Raw genomic sequence first — 16,791 nt, forward strand, 5'->3', positions numbered from 1 at the left:
CCACAAAGAGAGGCAAAACGACCGCAAAGAGACGCAAAACGACCGCAGACGCAAAACGACCGCAAACAGATGCGAAACGACTGCAAAGAGACGCAAAACGACCGCAAAGAGACGCGAAACGACTGCAAAGAGACGCAAAACGACCGCAGACGCAAAACGACCGCAAAGAGACGCAAAACGACCGCAAAGAGACGCAAAACGACCGCAGACACAAAACGACCACAAAGAAACACGACCACAAAGAGAGGCAAAACGACCGCAAAGAGACGCAAAACGACCGCAGACGCAAAACGACCGCAAAGAGATGCGAAACGACTGCAAAGAGACGCAAAACGACCGCAAAGAGACGCGAAACGACTGCAAAGAGACGCAAAACGACCGCAGACGCAAAACGACCGCAAAGAGACGCGAAACGACTGCAAAGAGACGCAAAACGACCGCAAAGAGACGCAAAACGACCGCAAAGAGACGCGAAACGACTGCAAAGAGACGCAAAACGACCGCAGACACAAAACGACCACAAAGAAACACGACCACAAAGAGAGGCAAAACGACCGCAAAGAGACGCAAAACGACCGCAAAGAGACGCAAAACGACCGCAGACGCAAAACGACCGCAAAGAGACGCAAAACGACCGCAAAGAGACGCAAAACGACCGCAAAGAGACGCAAAACGACCGCAAAGAGACGCAAAACGACCGCAAAGAGACGCGAAACGACCGCAAAGAGACGCAAAACGACCACAAAGAGACGCGAAACGACCGCAAAGAGACGCGAAATGACCACAAAGAGACACAAACGACCACAAAGAGACACAAACGACCACAAAGAGACACTAAACAACCACAAAGAGACACTAAAAGACCGCAGGTAATGTCATGGAGGCAGGAAGCCATAAAACTACAGAATAATCTAAATATATATAAATATTTCTCGTCCTGCCTGTTTGTGTCGCTACCGTCTATCAGAGAGAGATTTTTTTTGACAAAGAGAGAAGATGAAATAAAAATAAAATCAGTCTCGTGCTGTTGAAACCTTCGGTGGGTTTTATGTTCAGAGTTAAAACGGACTCAGAGTTTATTAAAATGAGGGTCAGATGTTTGTGGAATGTTCAAACTGCAGCCTCACATCTGAAGTGGGTCAGCTGAAACCATGACATCATCTGGAGATGCAGCACAGGAGGGGAGGGGCCGTTGCCTCGGTGATATCGCTGCCGTCGCCTGATTGGCTGGGGGCGGCAGTGATGTCACACATCTCCAAGCTGCTCTCCTGAGCTTTGAACCGAGGCTGAGAGAGGCAGAGGAGGAAGTGGCGTCGCTGAAAATGAAGACCTGAACGGAGAGGAGAGGAGATCCTGAACCAGAACCTAGAAGAGGAGGAGATCCTGAACCAGAACCTAGAGGAGGAGGAGGAGATCCTGCAGGAACCAGAACCTAGAGAAGGAGATCCTGAACCTAGAGGAGGAGGAGATGTAGGTTCCTCTGACCGGATCGCAGCAGAACATGAGATCCAGAACAGACGCTTCAGTTTCTCCTCTGAGTTGACGGTTCAGATCCTCCATGGATCCAGAGAACGGAGGCCGAGCCGAGGCTTCGGGCCGCCGGGACAAGATCCTGTGTTACATCCACATGCAGAGTCCAGGTAGGGTTGGCTAGACCAGGACCTGGAGGGGACGCCTCTGAGATCCCACCACAGCTCCATGACGTTCAGTTGAAACTGGATTTCTGTTTCAACTGAAAGTCTGTCGCAGGTCTGAGGGTTTTTTATTAACCTGAAGGAGGACATTAGTGAGAAAGATGCAACAGATTTAATCTGATGAACAAAAAACAGGAAATAAAAATAAAAACATGGAAAACTGCCACCACAAACTAAAGAAAAGAGTTTAGTTTTTCTGTTTTAACTAAAAACAAACAAAAAGAACACAAGAAAAGGGGTACTTTTGTTAAAAAAATAAAGTTAAAAAAAGGCAGAACTGAAAACTTTTAAATTTTTCTCTTTTATGCCATAAATTTTAAAACACAAGAAAATTATGACCAACAACCACCAAAATAAATAAATAAATAAATAAACAGGAAAAGACACTTTTAAGGTTTTCTATTTTAAACCAACAACAAACAAAAACAAGGAAAACTGGCACTTTTAGATTTTTCTGTTTTTTTACCATTAAAAAAAAAATGTTTCAGTTTTACACCAAAAATAAACAAAAAGCACAAGAAAAGTAAAAGTTTTTAATCGCCAAAGGGAAAACTCAAGCTTTTTTGTTTTTCTGTTTTATACCATAAATTAAAATTATTGTTACATTTTTTATTTTTCCCGTTTTAAACCAACAACCACCAAAATAAAGAAATAAATGGAGGATGAACTCCCGTGAAAATGTAAACAAAGCCGTTCTGTGCATCACGATATCGATCAGTTCTTCAGAAAAGTCATGAATACCAACGACTAAAGCGTCTTCTAGCACCGTATGACGACGTATTCATCCGCTCCGCTTGTCAACTAGTTCCACCTAACGACGAAACGCCGTAGATCGATGACGTCGTAAACCGAGGACCTCCTGTACAAAAAAGAAAAGAAATCTGGCACCTTTTCATTTTTCTATTTTATACCATTAAGATCCTTTTCACATTTTTAAAACTTTTTTTCGTTTTATGAATTCTGTCCTGTTGACAGAAGACATTAACCTAGTGTTTCTCTGTCTCTTTGTGGTTGTTTTGTGTCTCTGTGCTCATTTTGCATCTCTGTGGCTTCGTCTTCGTAGTTTCTCTTCAGCCCAACATCCAGAGAATGTGTTGTTTTTTAGTTCTCTGCGTTTGTTTCTTCCAGCTTTACCTCCTAAACCCGTGAAGTCTTCGGCTCCGGCGGCCTCCAGCAGCTTCAACAACAGCATGGCGCTGCAGGACGCCGAGTGGTACTGGGGAGACATTTCAAGGTAACACCAGGAGGAACCAAGAACCCTCAGACACGGTGTTTGGTTTAACGTGTTGTTGTTTTTATTTTAACGTGTTGTTGTGTTTGTTGTTCTAACATGTGTTTTCAGAGAGGAGGTGAACGAGAAGCTGAGGGACACTGCCGACGGTACGTTTCTGGTCAGAGACGCCTCCACCAAGATGCACGGAGATTACACTCTGACTCTGAGGTAAACTTCATTAAACCTTCTGCTCATTTATTCACCTGAACTCACGTTAGTCGGACTGTAAGCAGCCAGAGAACAACCTGGAAGGGTTTCAAGGTTTAGTGTTTTCCAGAATGGTCTAACATTCCACTGTAACGCTGTTGTTAGACCACTCTGACACTAAAATCTAGACCAGATAATATTACAGAAATTACATACAACTAAGATTGGATTTTTGTGGGTTAGACCACTCTGCTTCTAAAACCCCTCATTAAAGCTGCATTGTTAGCTGCTTTTATGAGTTTACCTGTAGACAGAAGACTTAACTTCTGTCTAGGACTTTAAGTGTGTAGATAGCTTCTTTTTATGGACATAGCTGTTTATTTAGCTTCTTTCTATAACTTTAGCTGCATTGTTAGCTTCTTTCTGTAACTTTAGCTTCATTGTTAGCTTCTTTCTATAACTTTAGCTATGTAGTTAGCTTCTTTCTTTAGCTTCATTCTTAGCTCCTTTCTTTAGCTTTAGCTGCATTTTTAGCTCCTTTCTATAACTTAAGCTGTGTAGTTAGCTTCTTTTTATAGCTTTAGCTGCATTTCTAGCTCCTTTCTATAGTTTTAGCTGCATTTTTAGCTTCTTTCTATTGCTTTAGCTGTGTTTTTAGCTTCTTTCTGTAGCTTTAGCTGTGTAGTTAGCTTCTTTCTGTAAATTTAGCTGCATTATTAGCTTCTTTAGTGACTTAAGCTGTGCAGTTTGATGTTTTTCTATGACTTGAAGGGTTGGAAGCAGAGTGGTCTGACCCACTTTGTGTAGTTTTGGAGAAAAACGGGTTCAAAATTTTGGGTTGAGGATTAGACCACTCTGCCACTAAAATCTAGACCATAAAATATTACAGAAATTATATAAAAGTCAGTTCAGGATTCTTGTGGGTTAGACCACTGTGACACTAATCCTTCAACTAAGACTGGACCGTCTTTTGAAATGTTGATGTTTTTTGTGGTTCTTTTATAAAAAAATAAATAAAATCACCTTCTTGTTGCTCGTCCTCCAAACCAAAGTGCTGATTAGATTTTCTGTCGTTCTCCAGGAAAGGAGGCAACAACAAGCTGATCAAGATCTTCCACCGCGAGGGGAAGTACGGCTTCTCCGACCCGCTGACCTTCAGCTCAGTAGTGGAGCTCATCAACCATTACCGCCACGAGTCTCTGGCCCAGTACAACCCCAAGCTGGACGTCAAGCTGCTGTACCCGGTGTCCAAACACCAGCAGGACCAGGTGGTGAAGGAGGACAGCATCGAGGCTGTGGGCAAGAAGCTGCACGAGTACCACCTGCAGTACCAGGAGAAGAACCGGGAGTATGACCGGCTGTACGAGGAATACACCAGGACGTCTCAGGTACGCCAGGAAGCACCGCGGGCTTCTGGTTGTCCTTGATTTCTTTCTAAACCCCATCACTTAAGCTGGACTGTTAGCCGTTAAGCTAGACTTTAAGTGTGTAGTTAGCATCTTTTTATGGCCACAACTGTGTATTTAGCTGTTTTCTATAGCTTTAGCTGCATTGTTAGCTTCTTTCTATAGCTTTAGCTGCATTGTTTGGTTCTTTCTGCAGTTTTAGCTGCATTGTTAGCTTCTTTCTATAGCATTAGCTGTGTAGTTAGCTTCTTTCTATAACTTTAGCTGTGTCGCTAGCTTTTTTCTGTAGCTTTAGCTATGTAGTTAGCTTCTTTCCTTAGCTTTAGTTGCATTGTTACCTTCTTTCTATAACTTTGGTTGTGTAGTTAGCTTCTTTCTATAGCTTTAGCTGCAGTTTTAGCTTCTTTCTATAGCTTTAGCTATGTAGTTAGCTTCTTTCTCTAGCTCTGGCTACATTGTTAGCTTCTTTCTATAACTTTATCTGTGTAGTTAGCTTCTTTTTATAACTTTAGCTGCATGGTTAGCTTCTTTAACTTTGGTTGTGTAGTTAGCTTCTTTCTTAGCTTTAGCCATGTAGTTAGCTTCTTTCTCTAGCTCTGGCTACATTGTTAGCTTCTTTTTATAACTTTAGCTGCATGGTTAGCTTCTTTAACTTTGGTTGTGTAGTTAGCTTCTTTCTATGACTTTAGCTATGTAGTTAGCTTCTTTCCTTAGCTTTAGTTGCATTGTTAGCTTCTTTCTATAACTTTGGTTGTGTAGTTAGCTTCTTTCTATAGCTTTAGCTGCAGTATTAGCTTCTTTCTATAGCTTTAGCTATGTATTTAGCTTCTTTCTGTAGCTCTAGCTACATTGTTAGCTTCTTTCTATAACTTTATCTGTGTAGTTAGCTTCTTTTTATAACTTTAGCTGCATGGTTAGCTTCTTTAACTTTGGTTGTGTAGTTAGCTTCTTTCTATGGCTTTAGCTATGTAGTTAGCTTCTTTCCTTAGCTTTAGTTGCATTGTTAGCGTCTTTCTATAACTTTGGTTGTGTAGTTAGCTTCTTTCTATAGCTTTAGCTGCAGTATTAGCTTCATTCTCGGGTACGTCAGGAAGCACTGCAGGGTTCTGGTCATTTTCTTTCTAAAAATAAAAAACCTTCTGTGGTTTCAGGAGACTTAAAAACCATCTGAACCCCAAAATCACATCATTTATTGGCCTTTAATTGTAAAAACACAGAAAGAAGCAGCAGATTGTCAGATTTCCCACAGTCTTTGAACTCACCATGTGGTTTCAGTCGCTCACCGTTATTAATGAAGGATCCTCGTTATAATGATCCCATGCTAACATCTAACCTTTGATGTTCATCTGTTCCAAATATTATGTGTTGATCACCAACAATCGACGTCGATACTGATAAAACCCACGTGTTGAACCTCTTCCTCCTCCTCGTCTTCGTCCCTCAGGAGATCCAGATGAAGAGGACGGCCATCGAGGCGTTCAACGAGACCATAAAGATCTTCGAGGAGCAGTGCCAGACCCAGGAGCGCTTCAGCAAAGAGTACATCGAGAAGTTCCGCCGCGAGGGCAACGACAAGGAGATCCAGAGGTGGGCTGTTAAGATAATCCTTTATTACTCCCCATGTCAGGGGGAATTTCCTGTGTCACAGCACCAATATACACTAAAGATAATAATTATAATAGCAATAATATATACAAAATATACAAGAATGAAGGATGAAACATGAATAAATACAGTATTACTACACTATAAATAAATGACATCAGAAAAAAGTGGCTTGTGGAATAAATGTAAAAGTGCAGAAAATGCCAGCAGTGCAAGGAATTGTTGTGCAGATTTTACCATGATTTAAGATGATATATGAGTCCAGTTTATGTTAACATCAGCCAGTGATGCTGATGTTGTAAAGTCTTATAGCAGATGGGATGAAGGACCTGTGATAGCGCTCTTTCTTGCAGGGTGGATGTCTCAGTCTGCTGCTGAAGGAGCTGCTTAAAGACCCCACAGTGTCATGCAGTGGGTGAGAGGGATTGTCCATGATGGATGTGAGCTTTGACAACATCCTCCTCTCACCCACCTCCTCTATGGAGTCCAGGGAACAGTCCAGGACAGAACCTCCTCCTGACCTTCTGTTTAGTCTCTTTCTGTCCCTTTCAGTGCTCCCTGCTCCCCAGCAGACCACTGCATAGAAAATAGCAGACGCTACCACAGAGTCCGTTACCATGGCAATGGACATGGAGACACCCTCAGAAACACACAGACAGATGTATAGATATATATATGTAAGGATGAAGGATGCCTGGTTTCCATGGCAACAGAGCCTCCAGGAAGAGCCCTCTTGCTGCTGAATCAGAGTTCAGTTATTTAGATGTTTCTGACCTCACTGCCGGTTCTGTCTCAACCTGAATAAAACATTTTGATAGCATTTATCAGCACTGATCATTTATTAAGTCAGTGTAATACAGCGGTTTAAAAACTCTTCCCAGCTGAAAAAATACTTAAAAAATCAAAACATTAAAAATTACAATTAGGTTAAAAAATAGTGAATAGCACCTTGCTACCAAAAGAAATATAATAAACAGTACGCAAAAAATACAGAATAGGTTAAAAAGTATATTAAAAATGGTTTCAGTCGACGACTTTGCTACCATAATATATACTATAAAAAATTAATAAAAAGTAGCTTAAAAAATATTAAAAAATGGTTTACATCTAGCACTTTGCAACCAGAAAAAATACATTAAATGATACAGACCTGATCAAAATCTTAAGACCAGTTGAAAAATAGCTAGAATTTACCTTTTGCACATTTGGATCTTAATGAGGTTTTAAGTAGAGCTACAATATGCAAAATCAAGAAGGGGGAGTGAGACAAAAAGCACTTTGAAAAAGTAATTTATTGAAAACAACAAGTAAACTGAAATAGGCTGTTTATCAGCTGATCAAAAGTTTAAGACCACAGACTATAAAAGCCCAAATCTGCTCAAAATTCTCATCTTCTGTCAGGCATTCACATGGTCATGGCCTCCTGATGGCTAAAGCTAAGAAGCTTTCTCTTCTTGAACGTGGTCGGATCGTAGAGCTGCATAAACAAGGCCTCTCGCAGTGTATCATTGCTGCTGAGGTTGGATGCAGTAAGACAGTCATTCTAGATTTTTTGAAAGATCCTGAGCATTATGGAACAAAAAAGTCAAGTGGTAGACCCAAAAAAATGACACCTGCGCTGAGCCGGAGGATCCGATTGGCTGTCCGTCAAGACACAAGGCGGTCCTCGACCCAGATTAAGGCCCTTACTGGTGCCGACTGCAGCGCAATAACCATCAGACGGCATCTGCAGGAAAAGGGTTTCAAAAACAAAAAACGAATTCAAAGACCTCGTCTCCTACAACGCCACAAAACTGCGCGTTTAGACTTTGCCAGGGAGCATCAAACATGGGACATTGAAAGGTGGAAAAAAGTTTTATTCTCTGATGAGAAAAAATTTCACCTTGACGGTCCAGATGGCTTCCAACGTTACTGGCATGACAAGGAGATCCCACCTGAGATGTTTTCTACCCGGCACAGTGGAGGGGGGTCCATCATGATCTGGGTGCTTTTTCATTCAGTGGAACACTGGAGCTTCAGGTGGTGCAGGTCGTCAAACGGCGGCTGGTTACGTGCAGATGTTGCAGCAGGCATCCCTCATGACTGAGGGCCCTCGTCTGTGTGGTAACAGCTGGGTTTTTCAACAGGACAACGCTGCAGTTCACAATGCTGGCTTGACCAAGGACTTCTTCAGGGAGAATAACGTCACTCTTTTGGACCATCCCGCATGTTCCCCTGATTTAAATCCCATAGAGAACATTTGGGGATGGATGGCAAGGGAAGTTTATAAAAATGGCCATCAGTTCCAGACAGTTGATGCCCTTCATGAAGCCATCTTCACCACTTGGAGCAATGTTCCCACCAGCCTCCTGGAAACACTCGCATCAAGCATGCCCAAATGAATTTTTGAAGTGATTAACAAGAACGGTGGAGCTACTCATTACTGAGTCCTACTGAGAACATTTTTTGTTCTGGTTTGGAGAGTTTTTTGTAATTTTTTGAGTGATGGTCTTAAACTTTTGATCAGCTGATAAACAGCCTATTTCAGTTGTTGTTTTCAATAAATTACTTTTTCAAAGTGCTTTTTGTCTCACTCCTCCTTCTTGCTTTTGCATATTGTAGCTCTACTTAAAACCTCATTAAGATCCAAATGTGCAAAAGGTAAATGCTTGCTATTTTTTAACTGGTCTTAAGATTTTGATCAGGTCTGTATATTAAAAATATAAAATGTTTGAAAAATATGTATATTAGAAATGGTGAAATTAGAGCTCTTTGCTACCAGAAAATATACTTCAAAAAACATTACATTAAAAATAAAAAAATAGGTTTAGATAGCTTTTAAAAAATAATGAAAATCTCACCCCTTGCTACTAGAAAATCTGTTTCAAAAATGATATATTAAAATAAAAAATAGTTTAACTGTTAAAAATTGTGAAAATACACCACCTTGCTACCAAAAGAAATACAATCAACGGTACACTAAAAGTACAGACTAGGATTAAAAAACTATTAAAAATGGTGAAAATCTAGCACCTAGCTGCCAGAAGAAATGTACTTAAAAAACAATGCATTCAAAAATTAAAATAGGTTAAAAACTGTTGCAAAAATGGTGTAAATATAGTGCCTTGCTACCAAAAGAAACACAATAAACAATACACTAAAAATACAAAATAGATAAAAAAACGCAACTTTTGTTAAGATTCTGCTGCAGAAGGATGAGTTTGTTCCACAGCAGCTCAGAATCAGACGATTGTGTTAATTGTAAATTCTTGGAGTTGAATCATCATTTTTCTGTCTGAAGGATCATGGAGAACTACGACAAGCTGAAGTCTCGGATCAGCGAGATCGTGGACAGTAAGCGCCACCTGGAGGTGGATCTGAAGAAGCAGGCGGCCGACTACAGGGAGATCGACAAGAAGATGAACAGCATCAAACCAGACCTGATCCAGCTGAGAAAGACTCGGGACCAGTACCTGATGTATGGGACGACTGAACATCAAACACAGCAAAGCCTGGAGATGCTTAGAAACTCGGTCTGACGGTGTTTCTGTGTTTTCAGGTGGCTGACACAGAAAGGAGTCCGACAGAGGAAGCTAAACGAGTGGCTGGGGCTGAAGAACGAAACCACCGAGGAGTAAGTCCACCTGATGATCGTTATTACTGGTTACATCCAGAAAAATCTCATTAAACTGCTCTGAAAACAGATTACCGAGACTCACCAGTAAGTTCAGACAAACAGGAGTTTAGTTGTTACTTCCAGCTGTTTAGGACTATTTCCTCTGAGATTATTAAGTACGATGATGATGAGTTACGTCCATCAGCAATACCGTCACTAATTAAAGCTGCAAGCAGCATTGAACGGGTCCCAGCATCCTTTCTGGTCAGCAAACCCAAGCATGTCCACCAGGTGGCGCTATCATTGTGAATGTGATGAGGGCAGAACTCTGATCACACATGTAGAGTTTCAGGCAGATTGGAACATGTACAGGAGAGTTAGACAGCACTTCCTGTTTCATGGCGAAACATTGAAATTCCGTCGGCCGCCCTTTCCACGCCCTCACTTTTGCAGAGCGTTTTGATTATTTTTGATGACTGCTGTACATCCTGGCCAAATTTGACCTCTGTCAGGGTTACCCTGTTTGAGTTTATAGTTTATGAAAATATCCAAAAATGACCCAAAATCGTCCAAATTATGACACATAATTCAAAATGGCCGACTTCCTGTTGTGTTTTAGGTATGGGTGTCAATTACATTTTTATGCATCTTGACGAGTTCCATATTCCTACCAAATTTCATAGCTGTAGGTGACACGCCCTGGCCGTAGTTCCTGTTTGAATTTTCCAGGTGGCACTATTGAGCTATTTTGGCCCACACATCTACAATTCCCCTAAAATATCAAAATTTTTGTAGGTCCTGACGTGTGCAAATTTTCACACATTTTCGAGTATTTTTAGGCCTTCAAAATTTTAAATGTGACAGAAAAATTATGAAAAACACTAATTAAAGCTGCAAGCAGCATTGGTCGGGTACTCAGATCCTTGCTGGTTAGCGAATTGAAGTATGTCCACCAGGTGGCGCTGCAACTGAACGTGTATCTTAGTCTGTGGATGTGATGAGGGCTGGACTCTTATCAAACGTAAAGTTTCAGGCAGATTGGAGCACGTACAGGCTAGTTATACATCACTTCCTGTTTCATGGTGAATCAATCAAATTCCACTGGCTGCCATTTCCACACCCTCAGACTTTTGCGGAGTGTTTTGATAAATTTTGATCACCCATGCCTGGCCGAATTTCAGCTCTGTCGGAGTTACCCTGTTTGAGTTTATAGCTCCTGAAAACATGCAAAAATTGGTCCAAAATTGTCCAAAATATGACACATAATTCAAAATGTCCAACTTCCTGTTGAGATTTTAAATGCAACAGAAAAATGCTGAAAAATAATATTTAACCCACCATTGGTGCTCAGACCCTAAATATACAATAAAAGAATAGAATAGAAAAAGCCTTTATTGCCACTCCCTAAGTGTACCAACAATATAAAACATCCTAAAAGTCTATAAAACACAATTTGTAGCAGCAGCAGTAGTAGTGGTAGTTCAGAAGTGAGGTGGTTATTGTTGCACCTGTGCAAGGTAGCTGTATTCACAGGAAGTGACAACAGTGCAGGTTCTAAATGATCCCTTACATGGACCTTTACAGAGCGTTATAAACATTACAGATGAAGGTAACTCTATTTAGTTACAGCAATAGTGGTGCTTATTAGCAGAATGACATGTCAGATATGTTTTTAGGGTTGCTAGCTCTCATGGTTTTAGTATAAACACCAAATTATCACTGAGTCACTGACGGATCTCCTCCCCCTCTCAGCGAGTACAGCATGGTGGAGGATGAGGAGGACCTTCCTCACCACGACGAGCGTTTGTGGCGTCTGGGAAACATCAACCGGAGCCAGGCCGAGTCTCTGCTGAGAGGGAAGAGGGACGGAACCTTCCTGGTCCGAGACAGCAGCAAGCCGGGCTGCTATGCCTGCTCCGTGGTGTAAGACTCCTGTTCATTCACAGCACCGAAAACAGTAGTAAAAACAAGTTGAACGGCCACGAAGAGACACAAAATGACCACATAAAGGCAAAACAAAAATTAAAACAAATACAGATCACTAAAAGACTCTAAACAACCACAAATGGACACAAAACCACCACAAAGTGACATCAAACTGCCATGGAGACCCAAAACAACCACAAAGACACAAAACGACCTCAAAGAGACACAAAACAACCACAAAGAGATACAAAACGACCGCAAAGAGACACAAAACCACAAAGAGACACAAAACGACCACAGAGACAACAAAACAACCACAAATGGACACAAAATGACAACAAAGAGACACAAAATGACCACAAAGACACAACTGCCACGACATTAAATATAAATTATTTTGCCTTTGAACTTGAATTGAACTTGAAAAAAAGTGCAAATTCAGTTTCAAAATGTGGATTACTCCAGTTGAGCCTTTCAGTTGTACCCTCTAACGTCTCTGTGATGTGTTTGTGTGTCCTCAGGGTGGACGGGGAGGTGAAGCACTGCGTCATCAACAAGACCAGCACCGGCTTCGGTTTCGCCGAGCCCTACAACCTGTACGGCTCCCTGAAGGAGCTGGTGCTGCACTACCAGCACACCTCGCTGGTGCAGCACAACGACTCGCTCAACGTCACGCTGGCCTTCCCCGTCTACAGCCAGCAGAGACGGTGACCATGACGACCGCGACGACCAGCGACACGCCTTCACCGCCGACCCGACCACGTTTCCCCGGACGGTAAGCCGGAAGTCACGGCTGCAGTCAGTTAAACTGTGGAACAGTCCTGGAGCTTCAGCGCTAAAATATTTAACTGTGAACACATGAAGCTTGAACTCTGACGAGCAGCTCCACGTGAAATTAAAAAGACTTTACAGAAAAACTAAATATCATCGGGACTGTCTGCGCTGAAGATCAAAGACAAGGTTTTCACGCTTGGTTCGGCATCACATGGGAACCTTTTAGTTTATCTGGCAGATGTTGAAGATTTTCCTCTGTTTACTTTCTAAATGACCATCTGAAAACCAGATACAGCATCTGGATGATCAGTCAGTGGTAAAGTCCAGTTTAAAGAGTCACAAAACAACCACAAAGAGATGCAAAACAACAACAGAGAGACCCAAAATAACTACAGAGAGACACAAAACAACCACAGAGACAAAACGAGTACAAAGAGACACAGAATGACAACAAAGAGATGCTAAAGCAACAAAACTCATCTCTTGCAATTGAAACGTCTTTGTCTGGCCAAAAAAAAAAAACCTGTCCCCATAACTTCTGTGATGTTTAGTGACCCAAAGAAAACTGAACATGACAAGAAATTACGTATAGAACTAGACGTCTGACGTCTTCATCCGCCTGAAGTCTTTCACTGCTTCAAGCTAAAGGACAAAATACAAGTTGAGGAGCATTCTCCTTTTCCAGAGCTCATCAGTTTGAGACAAAAGTCACTTTCTGAGGCCCAAATCATGTAACGTCGAGTAACGTCCAGTCTAGTTAATTACTCTCACAAATTAATAGGTTATAGATTGATAGTTAATAATTATCAATCCCACCCATGTGATTCTGACCTGAGTCTGTGGAGAAACCTGAACCTTCATCACCTTTTTGGCTGCGTCTGAAACTGAACCGTTAACGGACTCTTCCTTTAATCGGAACTACAAACCAGAACTACAAACATGGCCGACGGTGATGAGGATGTCGGAGGAAGAGTGTGGGCAGAAAACACTTGAAACTGAATTTCTGTTTGAATGCGATTTGCTCCAATTCAATAATAGAGTTTAAAGGAATTTCATTTGAAATGCGAAATTTGAAAATTAAATGTATTTGATTGAAACTGAAATCTGTTGCTCAGAAACTCAAAGTTCAGCTCTGTGTATGTCCATATAGAGGTCTCGGAATCCTAAAGTCAGTTTACACAGGAAGAAATGAGGTACAACAAACTGAATTAACTAAATTTGAATTGTTGAAATACTTGAGCTTGAGTAGCAGAAACTGGAGTTGAATATTGAACGCCTCTGACGAAGGTGGACTGCGTTGGATTTACAGTGGCGCTCAAACGTTTCAAAGTAAAGCTTCGAGTTAGAAAATATCTAATTATGGAAGTCAAATTGATTTTTTTTACACATTTATTGCAATGGTTACATTATACTGGAATATAAGAAACCATTCCAATATTGTTCCAAAAAACAGTCTAATACAAGTCCAACAGCAGTCCAAAAACAGCATAAAACCACTCCAAGAACTAGTCTACAACCAGTCCAAAAACCAGAATAAAACCAGTCTACAACCAATCTAATAACCAGAATAAAGCCATTCTACAAGCAGTTCAAGAACTAGTCTAAAACCACTAGAAACCATTCCAATATCAATCCAAAAGCCAGTCTAATACAAGTCCAACAGCAGTCCAAAAACAGCCTGAAACCATTCCAAAAACTGTTTATAGTCTACAACCAGTCCAAAACCACTCCAAAAACCAATCTACAAGCAGTTCAAGGTCTAATCTAAAACGATTAGAAACAATTCCAATATAAGTCCAAAAACTAGAATAAAACCCATCTAGAAACAGTTCAAAAATCCCTCCAAAACCTGTTCATACACCAGTCCCAAAACCAAAACAAATCAGTTCAAGTCTTAAAAGCAACAAAATGCAACATAAAACCAGTCTACAACCAGTTCTAAACCCCCTCCAATGACCAACCCCAAACCAGTTCAAAAAAGTCCAAAATCTATCCTAAAACCACTAGAAACCACCTCAATACCAGTCCAAAAACCAGTCAAATACAAGTCCAAAGGCAGTCTAACACCTGAATGAAACCTAATATACGTACGCATTTATGATTCAAATTGAGCAAATTCAAATCTAAATGATGGAAGTTCAGTTTCAAGCGGCCCAGAAGAAGCATTTTTCTGGAAACACTGTGAGTGAACGAAGTTTGAAACGAGGCTGATCGAAGCTTCTTCGTCTCCAAAGACTCAACTTTCTGTTCGCTTCCCATCAGGTTTGTTTCGTTGCTGGATTTTCAAGAATTTTTTGAGCGGACGGACGGACGGACGGATGAATGGACGGCTTCTTGTATTGCTCAACTTCCCCAAACGTGAAGATCCTCAGATTTCCTCGTGCTGAACAGAAAATAAACTGAAACAATAAAATCAGCATCTTTGGAGCCGGACTTGTGGACGTTAAAGTCTTCACGTATTATTTCTTCTTCATCTTCTTGTTTTTGTGACCTGGTACAGGAAGTGAAACTGTGCATCCGTCGTCATGGAAACCACCCAGCAGCATCGGACGTCGTTCGTTTTTTCAGGCTTCCGTTTTTCTGACTTTCTGTGAAAAAACTCGCTTGAAATTGAAACCAAAGTAGCGAAACAAGGAACAAACGCTGGACGACGAGTCTGGAGCTCCGACGAATCGAACGTAAGGTTTTATTTCGACGTTCCGCTGCGTCTTCGTTCTGTTCTGAAACGGAAAGACGAACGTTTTGTTTACCTCCTCAGACTTTTATTCATCATCGTCAGTCCAGTGTTTTCACATTGGAGGTCTGTGTGCTGACTGTTGGAGCCAGAAATGAAACAGTTTCATCGCTTTCTCAACGGTTTATAGATTCCTTCCCACCAGAATGAACTCTGCAGCTGCACTCGTCGATCAATGTCCTTATTGATTTCTAGATGTTCCGATCAGAAAATGGTGTTCTGATATCGAACGACACAAGAGCTTTAGAGGAAACTGACGAATGTTTGCTTTAAAAAGTCTCCTTAAGGACCAAGGTGATTATCGGCATTTTTACTTCAATATTTGACCAATTATCACTGTTATTATTGATTAGTTTTCTAATCAATCAGTCGACTAATCAGTTTAATAAACACACGAATCAAATAATTAATCTTAACATTAGACCACTCGTCCAAAAACTTCCAGTTATTGTCTCATAGTCTGAAGTTACTGGATGTGGAATAATAATAATAATTTATTTCTGTTAATTACACTTACGGAAAACTTTCAGGTTTTTTGAATTCAAGACCAAGAGGTGAGAATTTCTCACCTCATTTCAGGGACTATTTTCACACCTTTTCTCATTTTTAATTGATTATTGGACGTTTGAATTCAGACATTCTTCAGGTGAATAAGTCAAACCAGCTGCGGAGGAATTTTATTTTGACACCAACAGAACAAAGAAATCTAGTATTACCTACTAATGAACCTCAGTGGGCGCGAAGCGGAGCCCTGAGGAACGCCACGGTTAATAGAGCCGCTTCGTTTTCAGGTTTAATTGATGATCAGTGCAGAAATAAAGATGATTAAACCGAGGTCGCGTCATTCCAGCTTTAAAGTCATTCCACATTAATTAAAAACATTTATTGTTTTTTTATTAATAAACTGAGCTCCTGTTATTAATTTATTTTCTGATTCGTTTCTGGACTCAAAGTAAAAGAAGAACATTCTGACTGAAGGTTTCATTTTTGGCAGTTTTTCTTTTTATGTCATTTACAAGATTTAGTGTTTTTGCTTCAGTCGTGCTGCATAAATATCTGACTCCTCATTATTTCAGCATTTCCTGACAGTATTCTGAGCTGAAAACGATAAAAACACTGACGGTGTTTTTTATTCTTTGTGTCGGTGGGTTTTGTTGCGCTCCTTCTCGGTTCCTTTCAGAACCACGTTTCTGTGTTTTTTTTTGTTTTTCTCAGTGTAATTGAAAATCTGTGTGAATTCCGTGAACACTGTATTTTCTGTATCAGAAACCTGTTTTTTTTAATTATTATTATTTTATTTCTCCTCTCTTTTCTTCTCTTTGCTCATGCTGTTGATGTCGGAATCCCAGACAATAAAGCACCAGAACCTTGAAGCTGTTGGACTTTTCCGTCGTCCTCCTTCTTTCAGGAAGTTACTTTCAGATATTAATGAGTCTTAGGAACTCTTTTACGGTCATCCTGTCAGGAAATGCTTCATTTGATGTTTTAGAAAATCTTTACTGAGTTATCAGAGTCCAAGCTCCAGAAAAAGTAACAACAAAGCAAATATGATACAACTCATGCTTTCCATGTAAATGATATAAAAGTTTATTTGCAAGAAATTAAAATCATTCTTTAAATGATGATGAAGCATTTAA

At 40.6% G+C, this 16,791-nt stretch overlaps 1 protein-coding gene across 3 annotated transcripts in view; it reads left to right on the forward strand.

Moving 5' to 3' along the window:
- Positions 1–16,527, forward strand: part of LOC111569137 (phosphatidylinositol 3-kinase regulatory subunit alpha-like) — a 32,557-nt gene extending 16,030 nt beyond the window's left edge. For 2 of the 3 annotated variants that reach the window (XM_055011102.1, XM_055011103.1), the window contains 8 exons: positions 2,823–2,928; positions 3,037–3,135; positions 4,196–4,502; positions 5,965–6,107; positions 9,406–9,582; positions 9,664–9,738; positions 11,473–11,643; positions 12,168–16,527. In XM_055011102.1, the coding sequence (XP_054867077.1) occupies positions 2,823–2,928; positions 3,037–3,135; positions 4,196–4,502; positions 5,965–6,107; positions 9,406–9,582; positions 9,664–9,738; positions 11,473–11,643; positions 12,168–12,357 (1,268 nt within the window). In that variant the 3' untranslated portion in view covers positions 12,358–16,527. Of the gene's footprint in view, positions 1–1,294; positions 1,641–2,822; positions 2,929–3,036; positions 3,136–4,195; positions 4,503–5,964; positions 6,108–9,405; positions 9,583–9,663; positions 9,739–11,472; positions 11,644–12,167 lie in introns of those variants that run through there. The other variant, XM_023271113.3, reaches the window with a different exon arrangement.
- The last annotated feature ends 264 nt before the right edge of the window (positions 16,528–16,791 follow it).

Source organism: Amphiprion ocellaris, chromosome 6 (assembly GCF_022539595.1).
Source record: "Amphiprion ocellaris isolate individual 3 ecotype Okinawa chromosome 6, ASM2253959v1, whole genome shotgun sequence".
NCBI lineage: Eukaryota > Metazoa > Chordata > Actinopteri > Pomacentridae > Amphiprion > Amphiprion ocellaris.